The sequence below is a fragment of the Pelophylax lessonae genome (genome assembly GCF_965119305.1).
Source record: "Pelophylax lessonae genome assembly, chromosome: 4".
In the NCBI taxonomy this organism is placed as follows: Eukaryota; Metazoa; Chordata; class Amphibia; order Anura; family Ranidae; genus Pelophylax; species Pelophylax lessonae.
The window spans coordinates 491,953,082-491,978,578 of record NC_138771.1 but is presented as its reverse complement, the minus strand read 5'-3'; the positions used below and the strand labels follow the sequence as shown (position 1 = coordinate 491,978,578).

The window sequence follows — 25,497 nt, the reverse complement described above, 5'->3', positions numbered from 1 at the left end:
TGTGTAAAAAAACCAAAATTTCTTTTTTTAAGTCATTTTTCAAACACCTGTGACAAAGAAATTAAATAATCAATGAGCTCAACATGCCTCTCAGGACATTCCTTAGGATGTCTACTTTCTAAAAAGTAGTAATTTGGGGGGGGGGGGGGTTGTACTGCCCTGCCATTTTAGCACTTCATGAAATGAGATAGGCAGTCAGAAAGTAAAAGCTGCATAAATTCCAGTATTTACACCATAGTTTGTAGACGCTATAACTTTTGCGCAAACCAATAAAAATACGTTTGAGATTTTTTTTTGTCAAAGACATGTAGCTAAATACATTTTGGCCAAAATATATGACAAAAATTTAGTATATTGGATATTTTGTAAAAGACAATTTTGAAAATGAAATTTTTTCTCAAACTTTTTGCTCTTTTTTTATTAATATCGCAAAAAATAAAAAGCACAGAGGTGATCAAATACCACCAAAAGAAAGCTCTGTTTGTGGGAAAGAAAGGATGTAAATTTCCTTTGGGAACAGCATTGCATGACTGCGCAATTGTCAGTTTAAATCACGATGTGCCAAGTTGAAAAAAGGGGCCTGGTCATTGAGCAGCCAAATCCTCCGGTCTTAAAGTGGTTAAGTAATACTAAACACACACTATTCAATTTACATTACCCCTTCTCTTTCTGTATATGGATGATGGCACTGTAATTATTATTAATAAAAAACAAATATCTAAGTACCTTTTTCCTAATCTATATGCAGCTGCCACATGACCCAGCTCTTTCCAAGCCTGTCTACAGGGAAACATAAGCAGGAGGAGCTTCTAGTCCCCTGCTGCTGGTCACATGTTCAAAATAATTTAAAAGAAAAGAAAGCCTTTGGGATACAAAGTAAAAAATAAATATTTACTATCAATAAACTGTTTTAAACTGTCATACAAACACACATTTGTAATCAAATATTTATTATTTCTTGGGTCACGACCCTCCAGCCTGTGTCTAAGAATAACAGGGAGGTGAAGCCTCCATCAATCAAGATGTAATATCCCATCCCCATTGTGTTTAGCTGGTTAGTGGGCATGAAGGAGGAGGGAGGGAGTGGGCTGTCATTTACCACTGTGCATACGCCCACATGTGTGACTCTATAGTCACATGGGCTGCCCAGATGTGATAGGGAGGAAATGCTCAGCATAGAAACTCACTGAAAACCATCACTGCCCTGCAAAATACCCAACTGCATTGGGGACATGGACAGAACGGGGAGATAGAGATCAGCAGGGTCAACCAGGTTTTTTGTAAAATACAGAAAACTAATCCCATAGTGACTGGGTGTTTAGTGACACTTTAAAAACTGGGAGCCTAAAGAGGTTGGAGAAGGAGTGGAGAGCTGGACGGAGAAGAATGATATTGGGAAAGCTAAGGTAATCCTGACATTGGTGGCATACCCCCTAAAAAAGTGATTTTTGACCTTTTTACATTTGGAACGTCCCAAATATTCTAGTAAGTGTCTAGTGGGATGGGGTGCTAGTCACCCGTGCACGAATTGTTATTGTGGATTATGCTGATTTACACGTGTCACACTACCACCTTGCCCCTGTGAGGGACGCTTACTGAATCGGTACCCCACTGGTGGCTCCAACCCTGCAAGTCCTCTGACACCCTGGAGTAAGACATTTTTGGTGATGATCAAGGTAATAAGAAACACACACACACACAATTTAGGTGAAAAAGCTGAGCTTTGTTTACTGAAAAGTTAGGAACATGGGATTCCAGTAAGATAAACTTGGCCCTTGGAAAAGTTTCACTATAGCAGGTGATAACAATAATACGTATAAGACAGTAGAACAAAAACAGTAACTGATTGCAGGATAAAAAGACTACTCACACAATACTCCATTTAGTTTGAAACCTATGTGAACAGGTGGGAGAAGGACAAAGGAATGACCTTTCTTATGTCAAACCACTCCTATGCGGTTAACAGATAGAGTCCTGGATAAAAGTAGTTTTCCTTACAGTACTGCCTGCTTTAATCCCATAGCGAGGGGATGATATGTTGTAGTCTCTCAGAGGAAAGAAACCCTTTTGTCTTCAGCTAGCTTTTTAGTGAAGGACTTGAAATATCCTGATAATTAGGAGGAGGTGAAGGAGCCTGGAAATGCCCTAACAGGTAGTGTGTAGCAAAATATACTTGCAGTGTCCTATGGAAAGAGGAACGCTGTTGCTGCTCCACTAAGCGTCAGTGTTGCACCAGGTCCTACAGGCTTAGGCAAAGGAACAAGACAATGGTGTCTGCATGCAGTGTCTCTTGTGGTAATATAATGAGCAAGTGCCTGTTCACCAGTCCCAATGACTCTTGGAAATGGAAGTGGCGTGGGTCTCAGTGACAGGTCTCGGTAGAGCCCTGCTCAAGGGGTATTTTGCTCCAGCGACACAACGCTTCAGCTCGCCTGGGTGTGGCATGGATGTGTGAAGAGCTGCTGCTGGACAGTCAGAAGAAGCTGGCGGTTGATGCTCCTGCACCCGCACACAATGACTCTCTCTCTCCCTGTAGCACAGGCTTGCAACTCAGCCACAGTACACACTGACACAGAGCAGTGTTAATTTTGGCAGCAAATTTCGATTTAGTTTTAGTTATAGTCTTTTGACTAAAATGCCATTTTAGTTTTAGTCATATTTTAGTCATCTGAATTGTTTTCGTTTTAGTCGTATTTTAGTCAACTAAAATTTTGTTAATTTAGTCGACGAAAATGTTTTAGTCGGTTTTAGTCGACGAAATTAACACTGACAGAGACTGATAGCAGGTCACGTTCAGGTACTTACACTGCTGAGATTTACAAAATACATTTAATGAGGTGTTAATGATTACAGAGATGTATTATTTTGTGTTGTATATATCTTACAGGAGTTTAGCTTAAACTAGGTGTTTTGTTTGTGTATTAAACAGTACCATTTATTGAAATTACTTTGGCTCAGCTAATGATGCAGTAAGATTTCTTTTCTTCCTCATACTCCAGGATGTACTCTGGGTAGACCTGGAATTTCTCAAACACCACAAAGATGGACGGATTGAGCATGTTGTCCACGCAGGAGTCGTAGCTCTCGGTGCTGTTGTGTTTCTGAGGTGGGCGTCTCATCTTGGAATCACCTTTGACAAAGTCACCGACCAGCACACAAGCCAGAAACATGGTCCGTGTCCCCTCAGAATTGGGCTGGGAGTAGTTGTGGGAGTAGGATGCGTCCCTGGCAAAATAACTTCCTGTTGAAAGAAAGTTTAAAAATTAAAAAAAAAATGCATTCACCCCCTTAGAAGAATATTGGTAGCTCCTGCTGCATGGTTGGAACAAAGTTTTGTTTTAATGGATCAGATCTGCCCCACTATTACATGCCCAGCAGGAGGAGAGCTTGTGTACAAGGTGTAATCTTTGAATTCTTCAACAGGCTTTGAACAGTCATTTATTTACATGTTCCTAACAAGCAGTAAATTAGCATTAAACCAAGCCTTCCCTGACCTTTGTACTACATATACTGGGAGCAAATAATCCCAAAAATTCACACTAAAGTCATTCAAGTGCTTTTCTTGGCAGCTCAGCTCTCCCTCCCAGCAGTAACTCAGCAGCTCAACCCAAGCACCTCGCCTTCTCATCAGTGACTCCGCAAAGGAGCTCCCCATGCTTTCCATTTTCAGCAGTGATTAAGCAGCTCAGCTACCCCCCACCCCATCCCAACAGGACTCAGCAGCTCAGCTCACCATGCTCCCCCTCCCAATAGTGGCTCAGCAGCTCAGCTCACCTTGCTCCCCCTCCCAATAGAGGCTCAGCAGCTCAGCTCACCTTGCTCCCCCTCCCAATAGTGGCTTAGCAGCTCAGCTCACTCTGCTCCCAGCAGTGACTTAATACTTAGCCACACCTCCTAGTAATGACTCTGCAATTTGATCCATTTGCACCCCCCCCCTTTCTAGTACTGACTCCGCAATTTGCTCCCCTTGAACCCCCTTCTTTTTGTGTTTTAATTCTGTGATAATGATAGAAGGATAGGAGACTGTCTGAGCCACTGATGGTGTGCTTGATGTACTGAGCAGCTGTGCAACCAGAACTTAGTGGACTTAGGCTTTAGGACTGACCTTGCCCATATACAACGCCATTAGTGCCACAGACACGCCAGTCAAAGTTCTCTCTGCAGATGGCGTCAGTTTTAGAACTGTCCGTGCCATGAAACAGCTGGCGCTCATCCACAGGGACATTCAAATTCTTCTTCTTCATCTGATCCATCTGCCTGAGACACATAAAAGAAATTCAACAAGTGAGCATTGTATGAAGGAGAAGTAAAGTTTATCTTTTTTACTTTCATAAAATAAATGAAACTTTTCCATGTGCTGTTATGGGTTACATTCACTGACAGTGTCTTTGTAAGAGAGCAGTGGTGGAGCGTTGGCAATGTGAGAACTTTCATTCCAAGAGATCGCTGCAGAGAATTAGGCCATGTCCTTACAACTCTCTGCAACATTCGGGACTCACCCAGTGCCAGAGGAAGCAAAGGACCTGTTATGTTGTGTAACCGGGGAGCTCATTTGCTCTTTAATCCATTGTAGCTGAGGTTGTCAAGCTCAAGGCTTCTATAATTTCTCCTGTAAAAGAGACACTAACAGTGTGGTGTGACCAGAACCACAGGGCATTCTTCAAACCTGCTTCTGACCTTGATAGCAACAAACTCTGCTGTGACCCCAGTGCATGGGGCCATCCAAAGAGAAGATCCCTTAAAACTAGAAACGGAAAACAGCCCACACAAAGCCCACATGAGTTTCATTGTAATCATCTACTCAAATTGATTACCAGAACACAACACTTCAGCCTCCCAGAGTGTGGCAGCACATAGCTTAAGCACTGCGAATAAATCACAGAAAGGTTGCAGAAACAGAAAGAGGATGATGAGATGAGAATTGTAGTTTGACTTCTTACATAGGCAAAGAGGGGGTGTCCCAGAGTCCCTGCATCTCCACTTGGGAAGTGCAAGTAGTTCCATTTGCAAAAGTTCTCTAGCTTGCCCCCCTAAAGTGAAGTTACATGATGTTTTCCACTGTAGCGATATTTCCCGGGGACACTTCCAACACATTTAAGTTGTGAACCCAGGTGTGAAAACTGAGACAATGACCATTCCGGCATCTTTAGTTTGTTTTGTTTATTGTATAATGGGGATGGGAGAAGGGAATGAGTGGGATACTCCTCTGGCTCAACTAGGTTTAACTGGGGCACTGTACATAGAAATGCCTGTTGGCGCTGTCTTGGCGCCAGCTGAATGCCGGCCAAAGCTTCCTGGCGCTTGAAGATACTACTATGCTGAACTTGTGCTAGAACTCCGACTTTAACAGACTTGTTAACTCAAAAGATCCAGGAAAGTAATACACTTGACTTCTGATGCTCAGTTTAGCTCAGAAGTCCTGTGAATAGCCACCTCCAGCCTTTCACTGACTGAGGTAGCTCCTTGTAACTGCTTGTGCTGCCGCAACTCTTAACACTGTACACTTTATACTGTACACATAAATTCTTCAGGGCCCAACTGCTGGCGTCCCCTTTACACTTCAGGGTCCTCTGACTAGGCACCCCCTATAACACTTCAGGGTCCTCTGACTAGGAACCCCCTTTTCTGCTAGCTGACTCCTGGATCCCTGGAGGGTGGTCCCCTCTACACTAGGCAGACCCCCATGGGGAGTTCACAGTACTCACGACCTTGGAAGCCTTTCCTGGAACTGGATCCCTCTCTCTCCGCTGGTTCTTGGCACACTGGATCCCCTCTGCAGCTCAGCTCAGTTCACTCTGCAACCCTCAGGCAGCCACCCGAGACTCCCGATCCTTCTGACAGGAGGAGAGACAGCCATACTCTCCCTCCTGGGACTCTGCTTCCCGCCAAAGACCTTGTGTCATGCGTACCCTTCAAACTTATACCCACTCCCAGAATCCTCTGCAGCAGAATCTGCCTTCTGGGGTAGATACAGACCTGAATGTGTCTCTGAATGTGTTTCCTCCACTGCCCAATGAGAATCCTCTCATGGAGCCAGTGGGGAGACTTCCCTCTCAGCAGACACACCTGGGAGACATGACAGCCCAGCTGAAATCATGGCCCTGCTGTTAGGCAGCCAAGGCCCACTATACTTTTACCTAGCACCTACCTGGTAGGGTGCTACACCACCTACATGATGCTCCGCTCACAGGATTACACATGGAGCAAAGCAATTTTGCTGTCCCACTACACAGGAGCTCCTTGCTACATTGTTTGTTTTATTTTTTTTGTTAAATTCTTTTTTTAAGGTTTTAGTCAGTGTGCATACAAAGTATAAAACATTGTTTTTCAGTAGAAAAATAGAACAAAAACTGTCCAAAAAATTAAACCAGCACCTGCAAATAATACTCTTCATCCTAATTAAAATATAGGATATATATACTGTATTACATATAAACATGTAAAATATTTTTCCGAATAGAACCTAGTGGATCTAAAAGTGGAAACCCACACCATCTCCAACAGGCATACATAAGAAAATTACTACAACTCTTTAAAGGCCTCCCATCTTCCTCATATCTGCTCTCCCAGGGTGGCTTTCACCTAGCAGGGGCAAAGCTACCATGCACCCAGAGTGCCCTTTTCCTTAAGGTGTAGGAAAATTGCTGAGTCCTTACCTGTCATTGACCTGCACTCAGCCTTTTATGTTGGGCCACTTGAGGTTGTTTTGTTTCCCCCAGGGTACACGTCTTTGTATTCCTCACTACATTGTACTTCTTATACCAAGTTACTTTGCTTGTATTTGGGTCTTTTGGATTTACAGCTTCTATCCCAGTATTTTGCTGGGCTTGCTTGGAATGACTGTTAACAATCTTTAAATGTTTTTTTTTTTTTTTTTTACTTTTTTTTTTTTGCGATTTTACAGGTCAATTGTGCGAAAAAAGAGTACACAATCAAAAAGAAAGAAGGTGTAAGATACCCGGAGGTGCCATAAAAGAACACATCATAAGCAACCAATCAGAGGCGTAACTAGAACCTTCAGGGCCCCGGTGCAAGAAACCATGAAGGGCCCCCCCGGACCTCTGGCCGGGGCCCTTCCCTTCAAGCCCGGGGCTCTTCCCACTGATCCTGGGGCCCTTTACTCCGCTTGCGGGGCCCTTTATTGTGGTCCCACAGCGGGTCTCTTTCACAAGTTTTGCAGTGGGCCCCCTTCCTGCCATCTTGGGGCCTCCCCACGGTGGTGGAATGCCAGGGCCCGGTTGCAAGTGTGACCTTTGCGATCCTGGAAGTTCACCCACTGGTGTCAGTAGTTTTTATTTTTTGGTATTTTAATTGTATTATTTTTTATCATTTTATTTTATTTTTTTACAATGTCACTGACTATGACTCTGTCCATTTAGAGAAGCAAGGAACTGGTAAATTACATATTTACCGACCCCTTCCTGGTTCTCTATTGTTACACATCCCCTGCAGCAGCCGGCAGGAAAGGGGAGGGATCAATGTGGGGGGGGGGGGGACCAGGGGAGCACACAGGGGCCCAGAGACAGCAGAACACAAGTGAACTGGATAGGAGGAGTGGCGGGGGCAGCATACAGAAGATCCAATCTCCTCCATTTTCTTTCTGCAGCTACAGGAGGAAAAAGGAGGGCAGTGATTTCTCTACATGCTGCCCCCGCCTCCCCTCCTATCCAATGCTGGGCCCCCTGGAGCATTGGGCCCGGTTGCAATCGCAACCCCTGCAACCCCTGTAGTTATGCCCCTGCAACCATTCATTAGCTCAAAGAGGCAATTGACCTGGCCTCTGGTAAACAGGGTATACTCGTAGCCATACAAGAATAACAATGATCTATTAGCAGGTAAACGACTGCGCAATACACAGGCCCTGTATCAACAATGCGAAAAAAGAAAAAACAGAAAAGTTGAAACAAAAGAGAGGAGAGGAAAACAGAAGAGAAAAAGGAGAGGGGATAGCATGCCTATGCCAACTACCAAGGCCCCCAATGCAACTCAAGACCGTACCACAAAGCGTGTCCTGCTGCAGGTTCTGCACAAGACAAGATAGGGGGAAATCAGGTGAGTGGAGTCTCCAGTAGGTTCCCCAGATCCCAGACTTGGTTGTGTTTGTCCAGGGAGCCATTCAGAGAAGCTGTAAGGTATTTCATTCTCTTTATACCTTTGATTATCGTGTACAGCTCAATCAAAGAGGGAGAATCCTTCCACTTAAGGGCAACTAAACACCTTGCAGCTGTCAGCAAACAGGCCAGCAGTATTTTTGGAGGCTTTAGAAAATGTCTGGAGGAGGGGGGGGGGGTGGAGTCCCAAAAGAAAATTTAAGGTAAAAAAAGATCCAGGATCTGAAGAGGGAATGGATAAGGGCAGGCCCGGACTGGTCATTGGGCACCCCGGGCACCTACCCGGCGGGCAGGGGCCACCAGGCGGCATTTATTAATAGGGGCTGGCACCAGCATAAGGCTGTTTGGGCGAGGCAATAATCCTTGAATCAGCCCGGACTGTGCACACTGTTCCGCCCACTCCACTGTACTTCCTTTTCAGTATTGTGGGAGTGGAGCGCAGGCTGTCTCCTCCTACTGCTTCCTCCTACTGCTTCCCTTGTTTGGCTGCAGAGGTGGGTGGGGCATCAGCAAACCTGAGACCTGTGTCAGAGTGCAGGTCAGACAGACTGAGGGGAAAGAGCATGTAGGTTTGCTGATGGTGGGATCGGAGTTCAGGTGGTTGCGGTGAAAAGGAAGGGGGAAGCTTTTGTCCCATCAAGCACTATTTCTGATAACATCTGGCTCAGCACTGTCACTTCCTATGACACAGTGAATGGTGTATATAGACTGTGCATATACTGTATAATGGGGCTTCCATTTGGTCAGCCAGCTCTGATTGCAACCAGGAGATGCAGTCACCCAGAACATTAAATCATATCACAAGTCACTACTGGTTGATCACATGTTTGACAAGTTCTGACTGGCTATTATGGGTTACTGAACCCCTCCTATGTCTGTTGACTTTATGCAAAGTAACCCATACTGACCAATCACAGTCCATCTTGCACTGGCCTGACTTAGGCTACATTTGTATGGGTAAATAGCACCGGTGCAAATGACAGCAGCAGAAATCTGCTGACCATCAAGCCCTGTACACTTAAATGACACGTCAGTGGCAGCTGCAGTTATCTGTAGCTACCCGCTCTGCCAGTGATTACCTGCAGATTGTGCACAAAGTGCATTAAGCAGCAATCCTCGCAGGTAATCGCTGGCAGAGCGGATAGCCACAGATAGCTGCAGCTGCCACTGACCTGTCATTAATCACTTGCCTACTGGGCACTTTTACCCCCTTCCTGCCCAGCCCAATTCTCAGCTTTCAGCGCTGTCACACTTTGAATGACAATTACACGGTCATGCAACACTGTACACATATGACATTTGTTATAGTTATTTTCACACAAAAAGAGCTTTCCTTTGGTGGTATTTAATCACCACTGGGTTTTTTATTTTTTTGCAAAATAAACTAAAAAAAGACCAAACCATTTGAAAAAAAAAAAAAAACCTTTTCATAGTTATAAAATTTTGCAAACAGGTAGATTTTCTCCTTCAATGATTGGCACTGATGAGATGGCATTGATGAGGCTGCACTGATAGGAGCACTGATAGGCACACTGGTAGTGGGCACTGATAGATTACACTGATGAGGAGGCACTAATTGGCATTTATCGGCCCTCCTCAGCTCACACTGAGAGAGTGTGTGGCGAGGAGAGCCAATCAGAGGCATCTCCTCGCAGGGGAGACTGTACAGGTAATCAGGGCACTAATCATTAGTGCCCTGATTACAGTACAGCCCCAGCAGTGCCCATCAGTGACAACAATCAGTGCCCACCAGTGACACCAGTCAGGGCCCATTAGTGATGCAAGCTAGTGCTGCCTTTCAGTGCCCACCAGTGCTGCCTCTCATTGCCCATCAGTGCCACCTATCAGTGCCCATGAGTGCAGAATATCAGCGTCACCTATCAGTGCCCACCAGTGTGGCATATTAGTGCCTCCTCATCTGTGCCACCTAATCAGTGCCGCCTCATCAGTGCAGCCTTATAAGCGCATATCAGTGAAGGAGAAAATTCCTTTTTTACAAAAGTTACTGACAGAAACAAAGAAAAACTTTTTTTTTTTCAAAATTTTCAGGCTTTTTCATTTTTTTTAGCAAAAAATGAAAAACCCAGAAGTGATTAAATACCACCAAAAGAAAGCTCCATTTGTGTGAAAAAAAATAAATAAAAGTGTGACAGCACTGAAAGCTGAAAATTGGCCTGGGCAGGAAGGGCCCAGTATTGAAGTAGTTAATGAATCGATTATTTAATTATTGCAAATGATATTTCCAAAAAAACACAAATATCACATATAACAACTGTTAGGGAATTGACCCCACTGTAAGAAGAAGCCTAGGTTTGGGACCCCTATTGTAGGGAGGAGAGTAGGTCGTTTGTTACAGCTGGGTTGAGCCAACTCATGGTATGATAACTGCAGTTGGACAATATGAGGTTGGGTATTTGCTACAATGAGAATTGTCCATGGTTAACACAAAGAAGTTCTGTTTTCCAGTCTAGTGGCACACCCACCAGATATTGGCCTGGAGACAGGAATCAGATTGTTCAAGCTGTTGGGAGTTGGGACCAAATTTCCAGAGAGAAGTTACATTGGTTGGCAGCGGTGGGATGTCTCCTGCAGTCCAGGACATCCAAACCACCACCAGGATTCAAGATCTGGGCAGCTGCCGAGGAGTGATACGGGGACCAGCCAGCATGAGAGCGGAGTTCAGGAGGAGGCTGCAAGGCATGCGGAAGCACCATCGGGGACCAGCGACAGAGCACACCAGGCTCGGCTGGGAGGATGTGATCCGCCGGCAACTCTGGCATGAGGCGCTAAGCCACGAGCGGCACCATCAGGGGAAGATCCTTCCCTCCTCCACAGAGATGTACCGGAAGCAGTACCGTGCGCGAGAGGTGTTCCTGAGGGAACGACCGCGAGATGAACGGAAGACGGAGCTCGGAAGATTGGTCCAGGAGGAAATGAGGCTGGACGCCAGCTACAGAGCCCTCCGGTGGTTCGCGGCTCAACTGTGGCCAGGTACAGCAGATGGCAGCCCAACAGAAGGCGTTGGCTATGGCGGCGTGGGGCTGCTCCATCAAAAAATGTACGGAGACCCAGACTTTGGGAGCGATGAGGAGTGGCGGCTGGAACACATTCTGGATTTCCGTGATGAGGTGCTGGACCTCCCCGACGAGGCGTGTGACCTGGAGGAATTGGAGTTCCTGGTTGAGCAGGAATGGGAGCTCGAGATTGCCTACAAGCGGCTGTTTGACGGTGATCAGCAGCCTGGCATGGCTCCCGTTGCCTGGGACTGTCCGAGAGAAATAGCAGACAGTCACGAAGATGAGAAGCAAATGGGGCCAGGGGTGACCCTGCGTTTTCCCGTACTAACTGCAATGGAAGAAGCAGCGATGATACAGAGGGCACTGCGAGCGCTAGAATGCCGGAACGCACCGGAGGTCCACCAGGCAGCGAGACAAGCTGATAGCATGAAGGTCTCAGAAGGGGGAGTTGAGACAGGCGCTGGAAGGCTGGGAAATGGTGATCAGCAGCAAGTCCAGAGTATCTCATCTGGTGCCCCAGCAGAAGCATTGGCTACAGGGCAGAGTGCCCCTGGCATCTGCCCAGCATCAGAAAAAGAGTTGGATCCGGAGAGTCTGAGAGAGGATCTGCGTGAGCTGTTTTCCCAACAGCAGATACCCCCACCGGGAGTAGAGGAAGCAATTCTCCCTCCCCAACAATTGGACACTACCCCAGTGTTTATCCCCCCTGCAGAAGCGCTGGCTACGGGGCAGAGTGCCGCTGGCCTCTGCCCACCCTCAGAGGTAGATCCAGGGAGTCCGAGGGGTGACCTCAGTGAGCCGTTTCCCCAGCACTTGGACGCTACCCCAGTGGTTAGCCCCCCAGCAGAAGCGCTGGCTACGGGGCAGAGTGCCGCTGGCCTCTGCCCACCCTCAGAGGTAGATCCAGGGAGTCCGAGGGGTGACCTCAGTGAGCCGTTTCCCCAGCACTTGGACACTACCCCAGTGTTTATCCCCCCAGCAGAAGCGCTGGCTACGGGGCAGAGTGCCGCTGGCCTCTGCCCACCCTCAGAGGTAGATCCAGGGAGTCCGAGGGGTGACCTCAGTGAGCCGTTTCCCCAGCACTTGGACACTACCCCAGTGTTTATCGCCCCAGCAGAAGCGCTGGCTACAGGGCAGAGTGCCCCTGGCATCTGCCCAGCATCAGAAAAAGAGTTGGATCCGGAGAGTCTGAGAGAGGATCTGCGTGAGCTGTTTTCCCAACAGCAGATATCCCCACCGGGAGTAGAGGAAGCAATTCTCCCTCCCCAACAATTGGACACTACCCCAGTGTTTATCCCTCCGGCAGAAGCGCTGGCTACAGGACAGAGTGCTGATGGTCTCTGCCCAGCATCAGAACCAGAGATGAAGAATCCCGGAGGCAGTCCCTGCAAGATACCTTCTCAGCGGCTCGTAACTACACCAGGAGAAAAGCAAGTACCTTTTTCTCCCCAAATCCATAGCCCTACCAGCCTACATTCCCTACCAGCGGAAGCGCTGGCATCAGGGCAGAGGATTATTCAGTTCCCCCCAATATCTGCAACCCAGCCCCGGATCAGAGGAGTGCAGACAGTTGTTCCCACTCTGCAGCGGCTGTTTTTATTCATGGGAGACACTATGTGCAATTTTGCTCCCCAGCGCCAGAGTCGTACTTTTACTTTTCCTGGTTGCCTGGGGTGGAAGTTTGTGACTAACGCAGGTCCAGAATAAAGGAAGATGGCAGGACTCATGCCATTGAGTTAATGTAAAGTAATGTAATGTTACAGCCCATCACCCCCCCCCCCTCCCCTGATACAGACAATAGCCTGAGCTGGGCTGGAGACATTTCTCCGCAGGGGGTGTGTATTAAGACTTGCAGTTTCAAATGTACAAATGTTCAGTTCTCATTGGTTGTTGGTTGGTCCTTGTCTCATCCCCCCCCCCCCTGCAGGGCTAAGGGGAGTGCCCCTTAGCTGTGTGTAACTGTTGTCTTGGAATGTAATAAACAGTTTAAGCTCTGCATGGTTAACCCTCAACACCTGTGTGGATTGTCTCGTGATTGAGGGGTTACGGGCTGGGTATGGCTTCTCCGCAGGCTGTGGGTGCGTTTGGAAGACAGGAGACCGAGGTCCGGCGGATATGCCCAGCTGGGGTACAAAGATCCGTTTCATTATGGTTATCTGAGTAAAGCTGAGAGTAAAGTGTTGTCCTTATGTTCTTCTGTGTTATGTGTACCCAAAACTACTCTTACAAAATCTGTGGATGTCGCCTTTGTGGTTTCTGGACATCCAGCAAATGCTGCCACTTGCTTTATGCACGTCGTATCGTAATCGTTTTTCAGTGCAGCTATCCTTGGAAATCTGCAACATTTGACTTAGAATAGTAATGCCCCTTGGATCTTTAAAAGTGAAACAATCTTTTTCTGACTTAATTGGGGCTTTTGGGCAGGGTCATCTGCACCCATGCATGCGGGGATACCTTTTGTGTGGAGCGCTTTTATCAATGCCTGGGACCAGGCGGAAACTGCGGTCATGTGAAGAATCTAACATTAAGGCAGTTCCCCGACTTAGAGATGAGCCTTCACTGTGTGCAGTAAAAATACAGTGTTCCTCTGAAAAACGACTTGCCCCATGTCACTACACTGTAACTTACATATGTTGCATTAGGAGGAAACATGGTGAGCCTGCGATCACTCCATCAGTCCAGCATACCTCTGTTACCTCACTTCCAGCAACAGAATTTGGTCCAGCTGAGCACATACCTCAAGAGTACTCTCAACTAACTCCTTCCTTCCTGTACCTCATGACCAGGCCATAGATCTCCATAACGCAGGTTCGGATCTGGTTGCCCCTGGATACTGACCGCTAGAGAGGGAGCCAGATTATCAACCCCCTTGCTACCGGAGGACCTGCCACCTTTACAAGGTACCACGCTTAACAACTGATTGCTTCTCTTCCACCGTGTCTTTCCAAGTTAACTCTTTTGTAGTGGTGTTACTTTATACCCTATAGTATATTTACAGACCCAGGTTCTTTAGATATGCCAGAACCAACATACAGTCCTTTGCATAACTTTAGCCCAGGCTCATAACGGTTGATGTAACTTTACTGGAGAAACGTGGCATAACAGTTCAACATGAACAAAATCCTTTCCCGAATCCTAACTAGAACATTGTAGTGGCCCACGCATACCTCCTCGAGTTGAGTCCATAATGGCTTGGATGTCTCCTGAATACCCCCGTTTCTTCAACCGTGCCAACGATTGTGCTCACAGGTGATAGTGAAACCCACTGCACCCACCAGAACCTAGCTCACTGCCTTAGCTATCCCCCTTTTTAAAGCACAGGTGGGCTGGCAAGGACCAAAAGCCCAGGAACAGATCTAGAAACTTTTAATCCTTTTTCCAGCCTGGGCCGGCCGCTGGCTTACTGGGCTATACATGCTTTAACCTGCCTACAGGCCGCTTGGATATTAAAGCCCCCCCCCCCCCCCGAGCTCAGTTAATTTGTAATAACTGCCAACATACCATTGATAGACCTGCCAGAGAGAGGGGTTCTGAATTCGCCACAGTTTCTTCACCGTATGACCAGAGATTGTCTTTCTAAACATTTCGACTGTTTTTGAGAACTCTACCCAACTCTCTGCTACAAGAACTTTCTGAAAAAAAAAAAAAAAAACCTTTTTTAGATTTATACAACCATATTTTATTTCAAGGGAGTCATAGAAGCATACCTATCATAGACATTTTTTGCTAAACAAAAACAGGGTTTGAGCTGTCTTTACCTGAAAATGAGTGAAAATGTAGTTATATCATTTTACATGAAAATCGGTCTTGGCAGAGTAAATTTTCAAATAAATTAGCAGTAAAGTATTCTTCCCGTCATACCTTATATCCGATCTCTGGCATAGCATTCATGTCCCAGTGTGGTGGGTAGTTTATCATCTTCAGAGGGGAATTTGAAGGCTTTTGGTTTGAACTGCCTGCAGCAGATTTGGTACTGCAAAATAAAAGCAAAAAGACAGATGGGAGTCATCTGCCATCTCAACAATAACGGTTTTATCATCTCAGTAGACATACAGATGGCCAGCATAACATTTCTGTTCTTTTTTACCTTCCTTTTAACATCTTCACTTTCTCAAAATCCTGGAATTTGGGTCTACGGCGTACCTCTTTCTCTGTTCTATAATAAATGTTCCTCTGCCTCATTTCTGGAGGTGAAAAAAATGTACAGACTAAAGAGAAATCACTTAAAGTCCATGCATCATAAACCTTTACCCCTCAAATGTCCCCTCCCCCTCTTAATCATATAACAGCATTATTTTTTTTTCTTTTACTTGGTCCCCGTATTGAATGAACCTTCTTTTTTAGTCCCTGTGACATCATCACAAAGTTTGTATAATTATGCAGGGGGAGCTGCTAGGAGTTGAGTTAAAATTAATTGGAACACTCCGAGAACTATGTCTCCCAAGAGCCTATTACCTACATAGTGTGTGGACAGGCTGTTGCTTATAAAGGAAACAGCATTGTTTTTCTGAAAAAGTCAAATCAATATATGCATGTAAAGTGAGAGATGGACAGGAATAGGTGGAGTTCTGTAGTCCAGCAGGGTAGAACTGGACAAGTCTGACCAGTCTGCACAAGTTGTGATTTTAGTGCAGCACACTGTAGCCCTCCCACACAGGAAGCTAGAGGTACACTGGGTTTCCGGCAGATAGACAGGTATTGTTCTGTACTTGCGGAAACACAGGCATATGTGTGCTAAAAATGTGTTTTTTTTAATGTAATGTTGTCCATATATAAACATTAACCACTTGCCGACCGCTTACTATATATATATATATATATATATATATATGTATATACGGCGGCAGGGTGGCTCTTACAGGCAAAACAACGTATGGATACATTGCTCGCCTGGTGGCAGCTAGGGGGCGAGCGCGCGCCGCCGGCGACGCACTCCCGCCCCCGATCGTCAGCGGGGAAGCTGATGCGTGTGCTGCCTGACACCCGCGATCGCTCCCCGCTGAGAGAAAAGGGGCGGTCAGTGTAGCACCCTCCTAGGTCGGTGCTAGAGAGTAAGTAAAGTTTTGGCTCTGTCTGCCTATCAGAGGAGCAGGAAGCAAATTCTATATTGCTTTCTGCTTAACAGAGAGCAGGATCTGTGAGTTAGGTCTGCTCATGGTGCTCAGTGTGTGATTCATCTGGTCTAGGGGAGTGTTTCATGCTGGTTCAATAGGGAGGCATATTGGACAGTGGAGAAAACCTGACCAATGGGTACACAGGTTTTGATACAGCCCCAGTGATTGGCACAGACTGCTGTCTTGGTGCATTGTGGGGTGTGGTATAAAAGCCAGGAGCACATGTGCTCGGGGTTTTTGGCTGATGAGCAGAGTCCCGGAGGGAGGGTGACGGCTGTCTCCTCCTCTGCATTGGTGGCACGTGGTCACAGATAGTAGGCCTGGGGAACCAGAAGGAAGGAGCTGAACCCAGTGGTCCAGGAGAGCTGACTAGAGGGGTTGAGACACTGGAGAACCTGAAAAAACAGTATTGTGAGTACAGGGTATCGTGTCTAAGGGCCTCACCTGTGAGGGGGCCACCCCATAGTAGAGTAGTCAGAGGATAGATGTCAGTTGGTGGAATGAAAGGGGGTGCTAGGCAAATACCCTGAAGATAGTTGCACAATCAAGTCTTCACTACAGAGACTTTACCTTAAATTCATCTAGTAGCAAGGTGAATCTGCAGTTTGGCTGCATCTTCAGTTAGAACTCGAGTCCTCATCAACTGTGAATAGTTCAATTCTGGAGTATCCCACTCTATCCCTTCTCCCATCCCTATTTATAATAAAACAACAAAAACAACTACAACCCCTAGACTGATCATTGACGGAGCCGGAAAGTAAAGTGTTAAGTTTGTGCATGCAGTTGCTAACAGTAACCCAGAGGGACACAGATAGGGTAAAGAGATCAGCAGTCCTCAAGGGGGCAGTGCTACAAGTATATTAGGCAGATCGTTCAAATGCATCTACAGTGTGAATGGGCCCTTGAGGCAATCTTCTAATTTTGACTATGGTGAGGTGGAGAGGAGAAGATAGAAAAGTTGAGAGTATAGGGTTGCCGTGGTAAACATGAGCTTTGATGGAGCTCAGCAACAAACTGTTTACAGGAGGAATACTGTGACACAGTTCTGGTTCTATCTGTCCTAAAAAATGTAATAAAGAATACTTATTGCTCTTTGACTGACCAACTAATGTGCTGTGAGGTTTTAACTCAGGAGTTGGTGGGTGACCACACAATTTACTCTTTACAATTTACACAATTATTTTCTGCTTAGAGCTGAATTCTAAGTATGATCTTGATTTAGGGCCGGCGCTACCTATAGGCAAGGTAGGCGCTGGACTAGAGCGCAAATCAGTCGGGGGCACCGGAGGTGCCCTCCATAGAAATCACATTCTCTGTGCCTCTAATGCAGCTCGGCACTGATAGGGTTAATTGGTTTAAGTTCCTCTTTGAGATCCAGCTCGGCGCTCCGCCCTTCCAGCCAATCACTGCTTGTAGACCTGGAGCCGAGCTTGCTGTAGTTAGACAGAAGAGGCGGGATTTATGATTTCTCCAAAGACACTCAGGGGGTGGGTCCATATACTACCCTAGCCTGTCTATATACTACCCTAGTCTGTCTATATACTACCCTAGCATGTCCATAAACTACTCTAGCCTGCCCCTATACTGCCCTAGCCTGTCATATACCTGCGGACAATGGCTTGCATAAGTAAGCGAGCTGGTGCTGCTACTTTTTGTCTTCAGGTCATGTCCAGAGGCGCAATTGTGAGCCTGGGGACCACGACTAAAGAAATCGGTAGAAGCACGCCGCAGAAATCTCCACCCTCGCCACCTCCACTGTAAACATGAGCATGACAAAAGGGAGTACTGTCAGCGGTGGAGCCAATGGGGGCAGCAAAATGAGGTTTTACCTAGGGTGTCAAAAATCCTTGCGCCAGCCCTGTCTTTAATGCATGGGTACATTGTTCCAGCTTGGACCAATGCAAAGTATGCATATATCATACCTGAAGGATGGTGGAAGGTGACAATCACTGTAGTAGTATTACAGTGCCCTGTGCCGAGCAGCTTCCCTTCTGCATAGTGACCACAGGGAAGCACTCATTCAGCACTGCCACCATTCAAAGATACCTTTTTCCATGAATACAAGGTGTTCTTTGATTGGATGAGGTGGAGATCAAGACATCACCACCTGCCTCTTAACCTTGTCCAATCAGTGAACGCCTTGTATCTATTAAAAAATGCAAGGTGTTTTGTGAATGGCGCAAATACTGAAGCAGTGCCGACTACTGACATGATTGTCAGCTTCCCACGGGTATGAGATATGCATACTTACATTGGTCCAAGCTGGGCCAATGTATCTATGCAATAAAGATTGTACTTAGGCTTCAGCTTTAATTTGCAGGTACAATTTTCTAAGCTGTTATGAAGAAGTTGGTGCTCACCTTGGCAGTTGATAATGTAGTTCTGGTCTCCAGCAGTGAATTGGATGCTCCCAGTGGGGTTGGAGAGGTAGAGGGTCTCCAAGTCAGATGATAGAATAGAGGAACTCACTTTTTTTGTGTTCTAAAAGAGGAGAGAGAAATATGGCAGTTATTATCTAGCATTTCGGAGCACATGTCCCAAGAATTTAGAAGGTGCATCTTTGGAATGCAAACTCTAAAAAGGGAAGTATTGGCATAAGGCTGTAATGTTAGTTGGTCAATTGAAGCTATTAAAGCAAAACTAAAGTTTTTTTTTCTTTTAGTAGAAGAGCCTTTGCATGACTTTTAGCTACTTTACCTATTAGTATTTTTTTTGTTTTGAGCTCACTGCCTGAGATGCATGTATGACCGTTTTTACTCTGTTCGTTCTCAGCATCTGTAAGATCCTGGGTGCAGAGATAATGTAACTAACATTGTCAGTGAAGAGAGAAGAGAGAGAAATATTAGTTCACAAGGCACAGTGGAGATGGCACCAGTAGCGGAGGGAGCAGCAAGCTGTCAGTACTGGAGAGGAATACATTTTGAGGGGTGTCTGCTTTAATGTGCAAGTATGCTTTGCATACGTAAACAATATGGATAGAGCTCCCACAACTTTCCCCAGTACATTTCCACTGCGGTACAAGGTCATCTGGTACCCAAGGTGGGAAAGCAAAATAAGCTATGTATGTAACATTTTAGCTAGAGCTATTGTGCTCCATGCACAACAACTCCATCTGCTGGCTGGATATGTAAGTATTCATCAGAAACTACAATGTGAGTTTTGATTGAATGAATCCTGTCAATGGAATGAAAATGTAATAGTGATTTCACTGTTCACTAATTCATCTGCAACCAATTAAACATTGGCTCAGATATGATGCATGAAATGATGGTGCATGATTGTTGTGCTGAAGAGTCTGGTCACCCAGTAACCTCTTATGTTGAACAGGGACGCTCGTGTCCAAATCTTTCTACTGTAGTTCCTGGTTCTGGTCCCCACAGCCTCTGGTATCTCAGAAACCTTTACCGCAATTCAGAGCATATGAAAAGTCCAGTAAAGATTGTGGGAGCTTCTTAACCACTTGCCGACTGCCAGCCTCAGATAAACTGTGGCAGGGCGGCTTGGCTGCGCATTAATCACGTATATCTACGATGATTAGACACAGCAGGAGCCAAACCGCAGGAGGAGTGGCAGCGATCGCCGCCAGCCTCCAGCGATCCTTACAGAAACTGACAGAAGACCCGCCTGCTTATGTAAACAAAGCAGGCAAGTCTTCTGTCTCACACACACACACACATATCTTGAGTTTCAGCTAAGCTGAAACCCCGATCTTACTGTGCCTGTCACAGAGCCCCCCCAGTCAGTAAGCATTATTAGGCATACATTAACCCCTTTGATCACCCCCCCAGTGTTAACCCCTTCCCTGCCGGTGTCAATTATACAGTAACAGTGCATAATATTTAGCACTGATTACTGTATTAATGTCACTGGTCCACAAAAAGTGTAAAAAAATGTCAGTTAGGGGTCCGATCTGTCCGCCGCAATGTCGCAGTCCTGCTAAAAATCGCTGATCGCTGCCATTACTAATAAAAACAAACATTTTTTTAAAAAGGTCCAAAAATCTATCCCATAGTTTGTAAACACTATAACTTTTGCGCAAACTAATTAAAATACGCTTTTTGGGATTTTTTTTTAACCAAAAATATGTAGCAGAATACAATTTGGCCTAAACTGATATAAAAAAATAGATTTTTAAAATTTTTTTATTGGGAATGTTTTATAGCAGAAAGTAAAAAATATTGAGCTTTTTATTTCAAAAATGTTGCTCTTTTTTTGTTAATAGTGCAAAATCTAAAAATCGCATAGGTGATCAAATACCACCAAAAGAAAGCTCTATTTGTGGCAAAAAAAGGGCATCAATTGTATTTGGGTACAACATCGCACGACCGCACAATTTTTCATTAAAATAACGAAGTGGCGAATCACAAAAAATGGCCTGGTCATTAAGGGGGTGAGACCTTTCGAGGCTGAATTGGGTAAAATATGAACAGCAGATGTAGGAACTCAGCGCAAAGATCTCATCAATACAGTCCCTGAGAGATAGAAGAGACTGTCAAGCGATGCAGCATGCCTGAACCAACCTTTTATCTGAAATATCAGTTTTAGTTGAACTGAAATTTTATACGTACCTAATAATAAAATGTATTCCGGGGACTTCACTTACCATTTGGCCATACTTAGTCCAGGTGCCAAACTCATCCTTCCAGTACCAAATCCACTCAGTGGTCAGTACATATTCCGTTGGTTGGGTAACAGATGATGGGGTACAAAGTCTGCGGACTTGCTTCTCACCAGCTTTCATATTCTGAAAGTCAACTGATCTGTAGCTGAGATACAGAAATGTTAATTCTATCACTGCTGTATCAGTTATTGACAATACTGACCTTGCGGGAAATCACAGGGAAAGATTTTTTATGTCATTTGGGTCCCTGTAAGGCTCCATGTACACGGCGGGACGTTGTTAAAAGTCCCTTTGAATGCTGGAATTTTTAGGACGTTTGAAACGTCCGTTCGGTCGCGTTTGTACCCGCGTTTAGCGGGCGTTTGCGTTTAGAACCGTTCCTAGAGGTCAAAAAAATGATTTCCCTTTAAAATGGAAAAACGCGAATGCTAAACGCGGGTCATCGCGTTCGGACGCGTTTGGACGCGTTCAGGCGCGTTCGGACGCGTTTGTGCGTTTAAAACGCCGGGAAACACACGTTGGAACGCAAATAATTGCGTTCTAAAAACAGTCCCTGAACGCAACTGCCTGCAAATGACTGCAAACGACCTGGTGTACATGGACAGATAAGATAACATGTAGATGGGTTCAGGGGCTTCTGAAAAAAACGCCCAACTGCTCCTAAACGGCCAATTCCAGCGTCCCGTGTACATGGAGCCTTAAAGAGATTTCACCTAATTTCTTACACTGGTGACCACACTGGAAGTGTGGAGATCTTTACAGTGAGACAGTGAGGACAGAGACCGCAATAAAAAGCCTTTTGTAGTTTGTCTCTCTAACCAATGGTGAGATTTACCCCCTGTAGTTTGTGTCTCTGCCCCTCCCACAATGGTGAGATTTATCTTCAGTAATCTGACTCTCCACCCCTCCAATCTGAGAGATTTCCCAGCAGTAGTTGGTGTGTCTCTACACCCCCCCCCCCCCCCCCATAATGGTGAGATTTTTCTGCAGTAGTTTGTATCTCTGCCCTTCCACAATAGGGATATTTCCCTGCAGTAGTTTGTGTCTCTGTAGCTTTTCACTTATTATAAATTGCCATTGTATAAACCAAGATTTGACATCACATTTCAACTCTCCAGGGTGAGGGTCTCATACCTGACATTATTTGGATCACTATAAGTCATTTCAATGTCCTCCATATTTGGAAGGTCATCCCAATCTGTTCCATTGAACTCCTGCCAACGGTATGGTAGGTAGTAGTGCATCTTGGAGCAAAGACCTGTTAGCCAAGAGCGACCCTGTTAGCTTTAGTGCAATAATATTCCCAAGTCTCTTTTTATTAGACTCAGTTCACTTTGCTATAAACTAGTGTTTCTCAACCTTTTTTAAGTCAAGGCAACCTTTAAAATTATGGACAATCTCATGGCACCATTTATAATTATAGACAGCCTCAAGGCACCCCATTCTAAAAGTGTAAAAAACGATTCTAATAGTTTTACATTATGCAGCAGCAACAACTCCCTATGTGATTTATTCTTCCAAAGCAAATACACTTTTGCACACTATTACCGACTAGTATTCCAGTGTTTCTTCTCTCCCTCGGTTTCTCTCCATCACTCAGCTAATGTGACCCCAGTGTTGACAGGGGGGGCAGGGGAGGGTCAAACAAGGATGCTGTGCAGGAGATTAACACCCTTCATATCAACACTGATGAGATCACCGGTTGTTAGTATGCCGGTGGCTGAAAGGTTGAAATGGTGCACAATAAAAACCTGTGGCTTTGTGTAACTAAAAGGCAGGCTTGATCTACCTGCTGGCTTGTATACATTTTTGGTCAAATGTTAGGCATTTTGCCAAGGCACACCTGAAGAAACCTCAAGGCATCCTGGTTGAAACAATATCTTATTTGTCATAGCAATAACTATTCATTCTTTGTGACTTCTATTTTCAATGGTTACTGTTAAATCATACCTCGCCTATTTATTTATTCTTTCTCTCATTTACCTCCAAGCTTGCAGAACTTCCAAACATTAGAGAGACAAATTTCTGGTGTTTTCTCTAACGACACTAAAATAGAGCACATACAAATAAAAAGAACAGTGATTTGGCATCTGAATTACAGCAGACTTAATAAAGAAAACAAATTCCACCCAACAGCCCCTATAATAATTACATTACACCAATTGGTGTCACCAGTCTTCTGGAGTTGAATGATGCTGGGCGACTGGAAGACTGAGGATATACCTTGAGTGCAGGGTATCATGGACCTGCACCCCATCATGGACCTGCACCCCAAGGGGGGAGTCACCACAGCTTCATGCACTCATGGGTAGGGGGATACAAGACCAGTCACCCTGCACAAGGAAAGAGATCAGAACTGTGGGAGGGACCCAGTAGACCCCACCCACTACAGGTTGCCTGTAGAAAACTACAGGAGGGGGCGGAGACAAGACAAATCACTCCTAATTGGAAAGAGCAGCAGGAATTACAGGAAACTCCTATGCAGTGCAGGTATTATATTAGAATTTTGCACAGATCTGGAAGAACTGCAGAAGGGACACCTTAATTTCAATAAGAATACATTTCAGTCTTTTATTAAGACATTACTTGTTAAGTTTGAATTTCAGCTTTAATAAAAATGAATGTTCTTCTTAAAGACAGCCAAAGACGGATTTTCTTTCCTGCAACCATGGTCAGTGTTGATGGGGAATCTCTCCCATGGAGCCATTGTGTTCTTCCGCTGGGAGAACACAGTAATTGCTGCTGGTGGATATAATAGCCGCTAGCAATAATCACATATAATATCCCCCAGGCTGGTTATACCCAAGTTGATCGATCAACTTGGGTTCATTCAGCCTGCCCATACATGGTTTGAATCTCGGCCAGTCCCTGCTGAACTGGCAGGCTTTACCAACAGGGTGACTAAAGAGGTTGACCATAGCTCTACTTTTAATGGAAAATTCTTAATTTGAATATAACTTGAAATAAATATAGCTGTGGATCTACCGTTTTTATTCACAAAAAAAAACAGGTTATGCATTTTATGTTTCTTATGTTAAAAATGGGATATCCCAGATGTTAGATTTTTGGGGGGATATCATTACCTTCTTTTTTTCTTTCCTCGCTCCTGCTGTCTGAGTCTTGAGAATCATTTTTTCTTGGACTTCCTATCCTTGTGCCTCCTGCCTTCTGGCAAGCCTCCCTGGTCTCTTTTCTATAAGCTTGCTTCCAAGGATTCTGGTGCCTCTCACAGTGTTTAATATCACAGAGCATCTGTAAGTTCTCGATGGTCTGTTGGCTCAGCCAACGACATTTGAGCAATATTTTGGATTCCAGCAGATTGTGCGATTTCTTACAGAAACGGTGGTTGCAGTCTCCTCGTGTAAAGTATCTGCAAACGTGGAGACGCGTACAATCCTCTCCTTGGTCACAGCTGCTGTGTACATATTTTGTACAGTCCTGGAGGGGAATGTATCAGGGTGAAATAAGATAACGGTAATAAATATCAGGTAGTAATCATATAACCTCTAACTGGATGACATTTAAATTGCTTTCTTTACTGCATTTTATAAACAATTTTAAAGTGTAGTCCAGTCTTTAGCACTGACTGGAAAGGACAGCCCGTCCTCTACCGAGTAGAAAGACATACAGGATGTGGTCTGCAAGGATTGTGGGAGAAATAGTTCTGACAGCCTGAGCTGGCTTGGGGAGTTGAAAGGAGTAAACTGTAAATCCCACAAGGCACTGGAGCAAAGTCTCTGCTGGAGAAGAAATGTGGAGGCTGTTCTGAGAGGACATAAGGCTGTTAACAGAGTGTTCCCTGCTGTACTCGAGAGGGAGAAAGGCACAGTGACAGACATTCTGGGACATTGGAGAGCACCACGGATGCTGATAGAGCTTGCTACTTGATCAATAGGAAAGGACACTGCAGACACAGACCAGATGTCTTTTACCCAGCAGACAGAGAGAGAACACCTGCTAACACAAGAACTTGGTGGGAAGCCACTGGTGCAATCCACATTACATTTTGACAATAGAGGGACAGTGTTGACTGCGATTGCCACATTAGTGCTTAAAAGGACGTTACCCTAAGTTTTCTGACAAACCAGTTGGGCCCCAACGAGCTAGCCAGCAAAAGAAAGTATATTATAGACTGCAAAACTGTTAGGGTGGTATAGTTCTCCTTAGTTAGGATTGCCCCAGTATAGGGTTTAAGAGAACTTGCTCTCTTCGCCTATTGTTTTGTTTTTACAGTATATTTTTTTCTACTGTTTATCTATTTGCAATATATTCCTTGTCATAGTTGCAGTATCGTTGCTGTTGTGTCATATCTTTTTTGCTACCAGGGAACTGCATATACATCTGCAATAAATGTTCCTCACCCAGCCAGGTATGTCAGAGTGCATGTTGCTGTTTGCGCAAGAACAGAGATCACAACACATCAAGCGACTCCTTTAGTGTTGAGTGCTACCTGTGTGGTTTGTTTTTTTTTTTTTGTTTTTTTTTTTTATAAAGATTTGTTCCCCATCTTAGGTTGGCCATACACTATACAATTTTCTTGTTCAACTTTGCTTTAGATTTACCAAAACCATGTGATATAGGGTCAAACCTAAACACTTTCAATTTGTATGCAATCTGGCAGGCCCTTGCACTAC

The 25,497-nt window shown here is 45.2% G+C and overlaps 1 protein-coding gene across 1 annotated transcript in view; it reads right to left on the bottom strand.

Annotated features, from left to right (window-relative positions):
- Positions 1–2,902: 2,902 nt before the first annotated feature.
- Positions 2,903–25,497, bottom strand: part of LOC309553686 (protein mono-ADP-ribosyltransferase PARP12-like) — a 147,133-nt gene continuing 124,538 nt past the window's right edge. Inside the window, exons 3-12 of the mRNA XM_082255037.1 lie at positions 23,947–24,301; positions 22,847–22,909; positions 21,998–22,121; positions 20,846–21,008; positions 18,603–18,723; positions 15,216–15,312; positions 14,990–15,101; positions 14,630–14,760; positions 4,106–4,257; positions 2,903–3,241 (exon numbers count right to left, since the gene is read on the bottom strand). Of these exons, the coding sequence (XP_082111163.1) occupies positions 2,955–3,241; positions 4,106–4,257; positions 14,630–14,760; positions 14,990–15,101; positions 15,216–15,312; positions 18,603–18,723; positions 20,846–21,008; positions 21,998–22,121; positions 22,847–22,909; positions 23,947–24,301 (1,605 nt within the window). The 3' untranslated portion in view covers positions 2,903–2,954. The remainder of the gene's footprint in view (positions 3,242–4,105; positions 4,258–14,629; positions 14,761–14,989; positions 15,102–15,215; positions 15,313–18,602; positions 18,724–20,845; positions 21,009–21,997; positions 22,122–22,846; positions 22,910–23,946; positions 24,302–25,497) is intronic.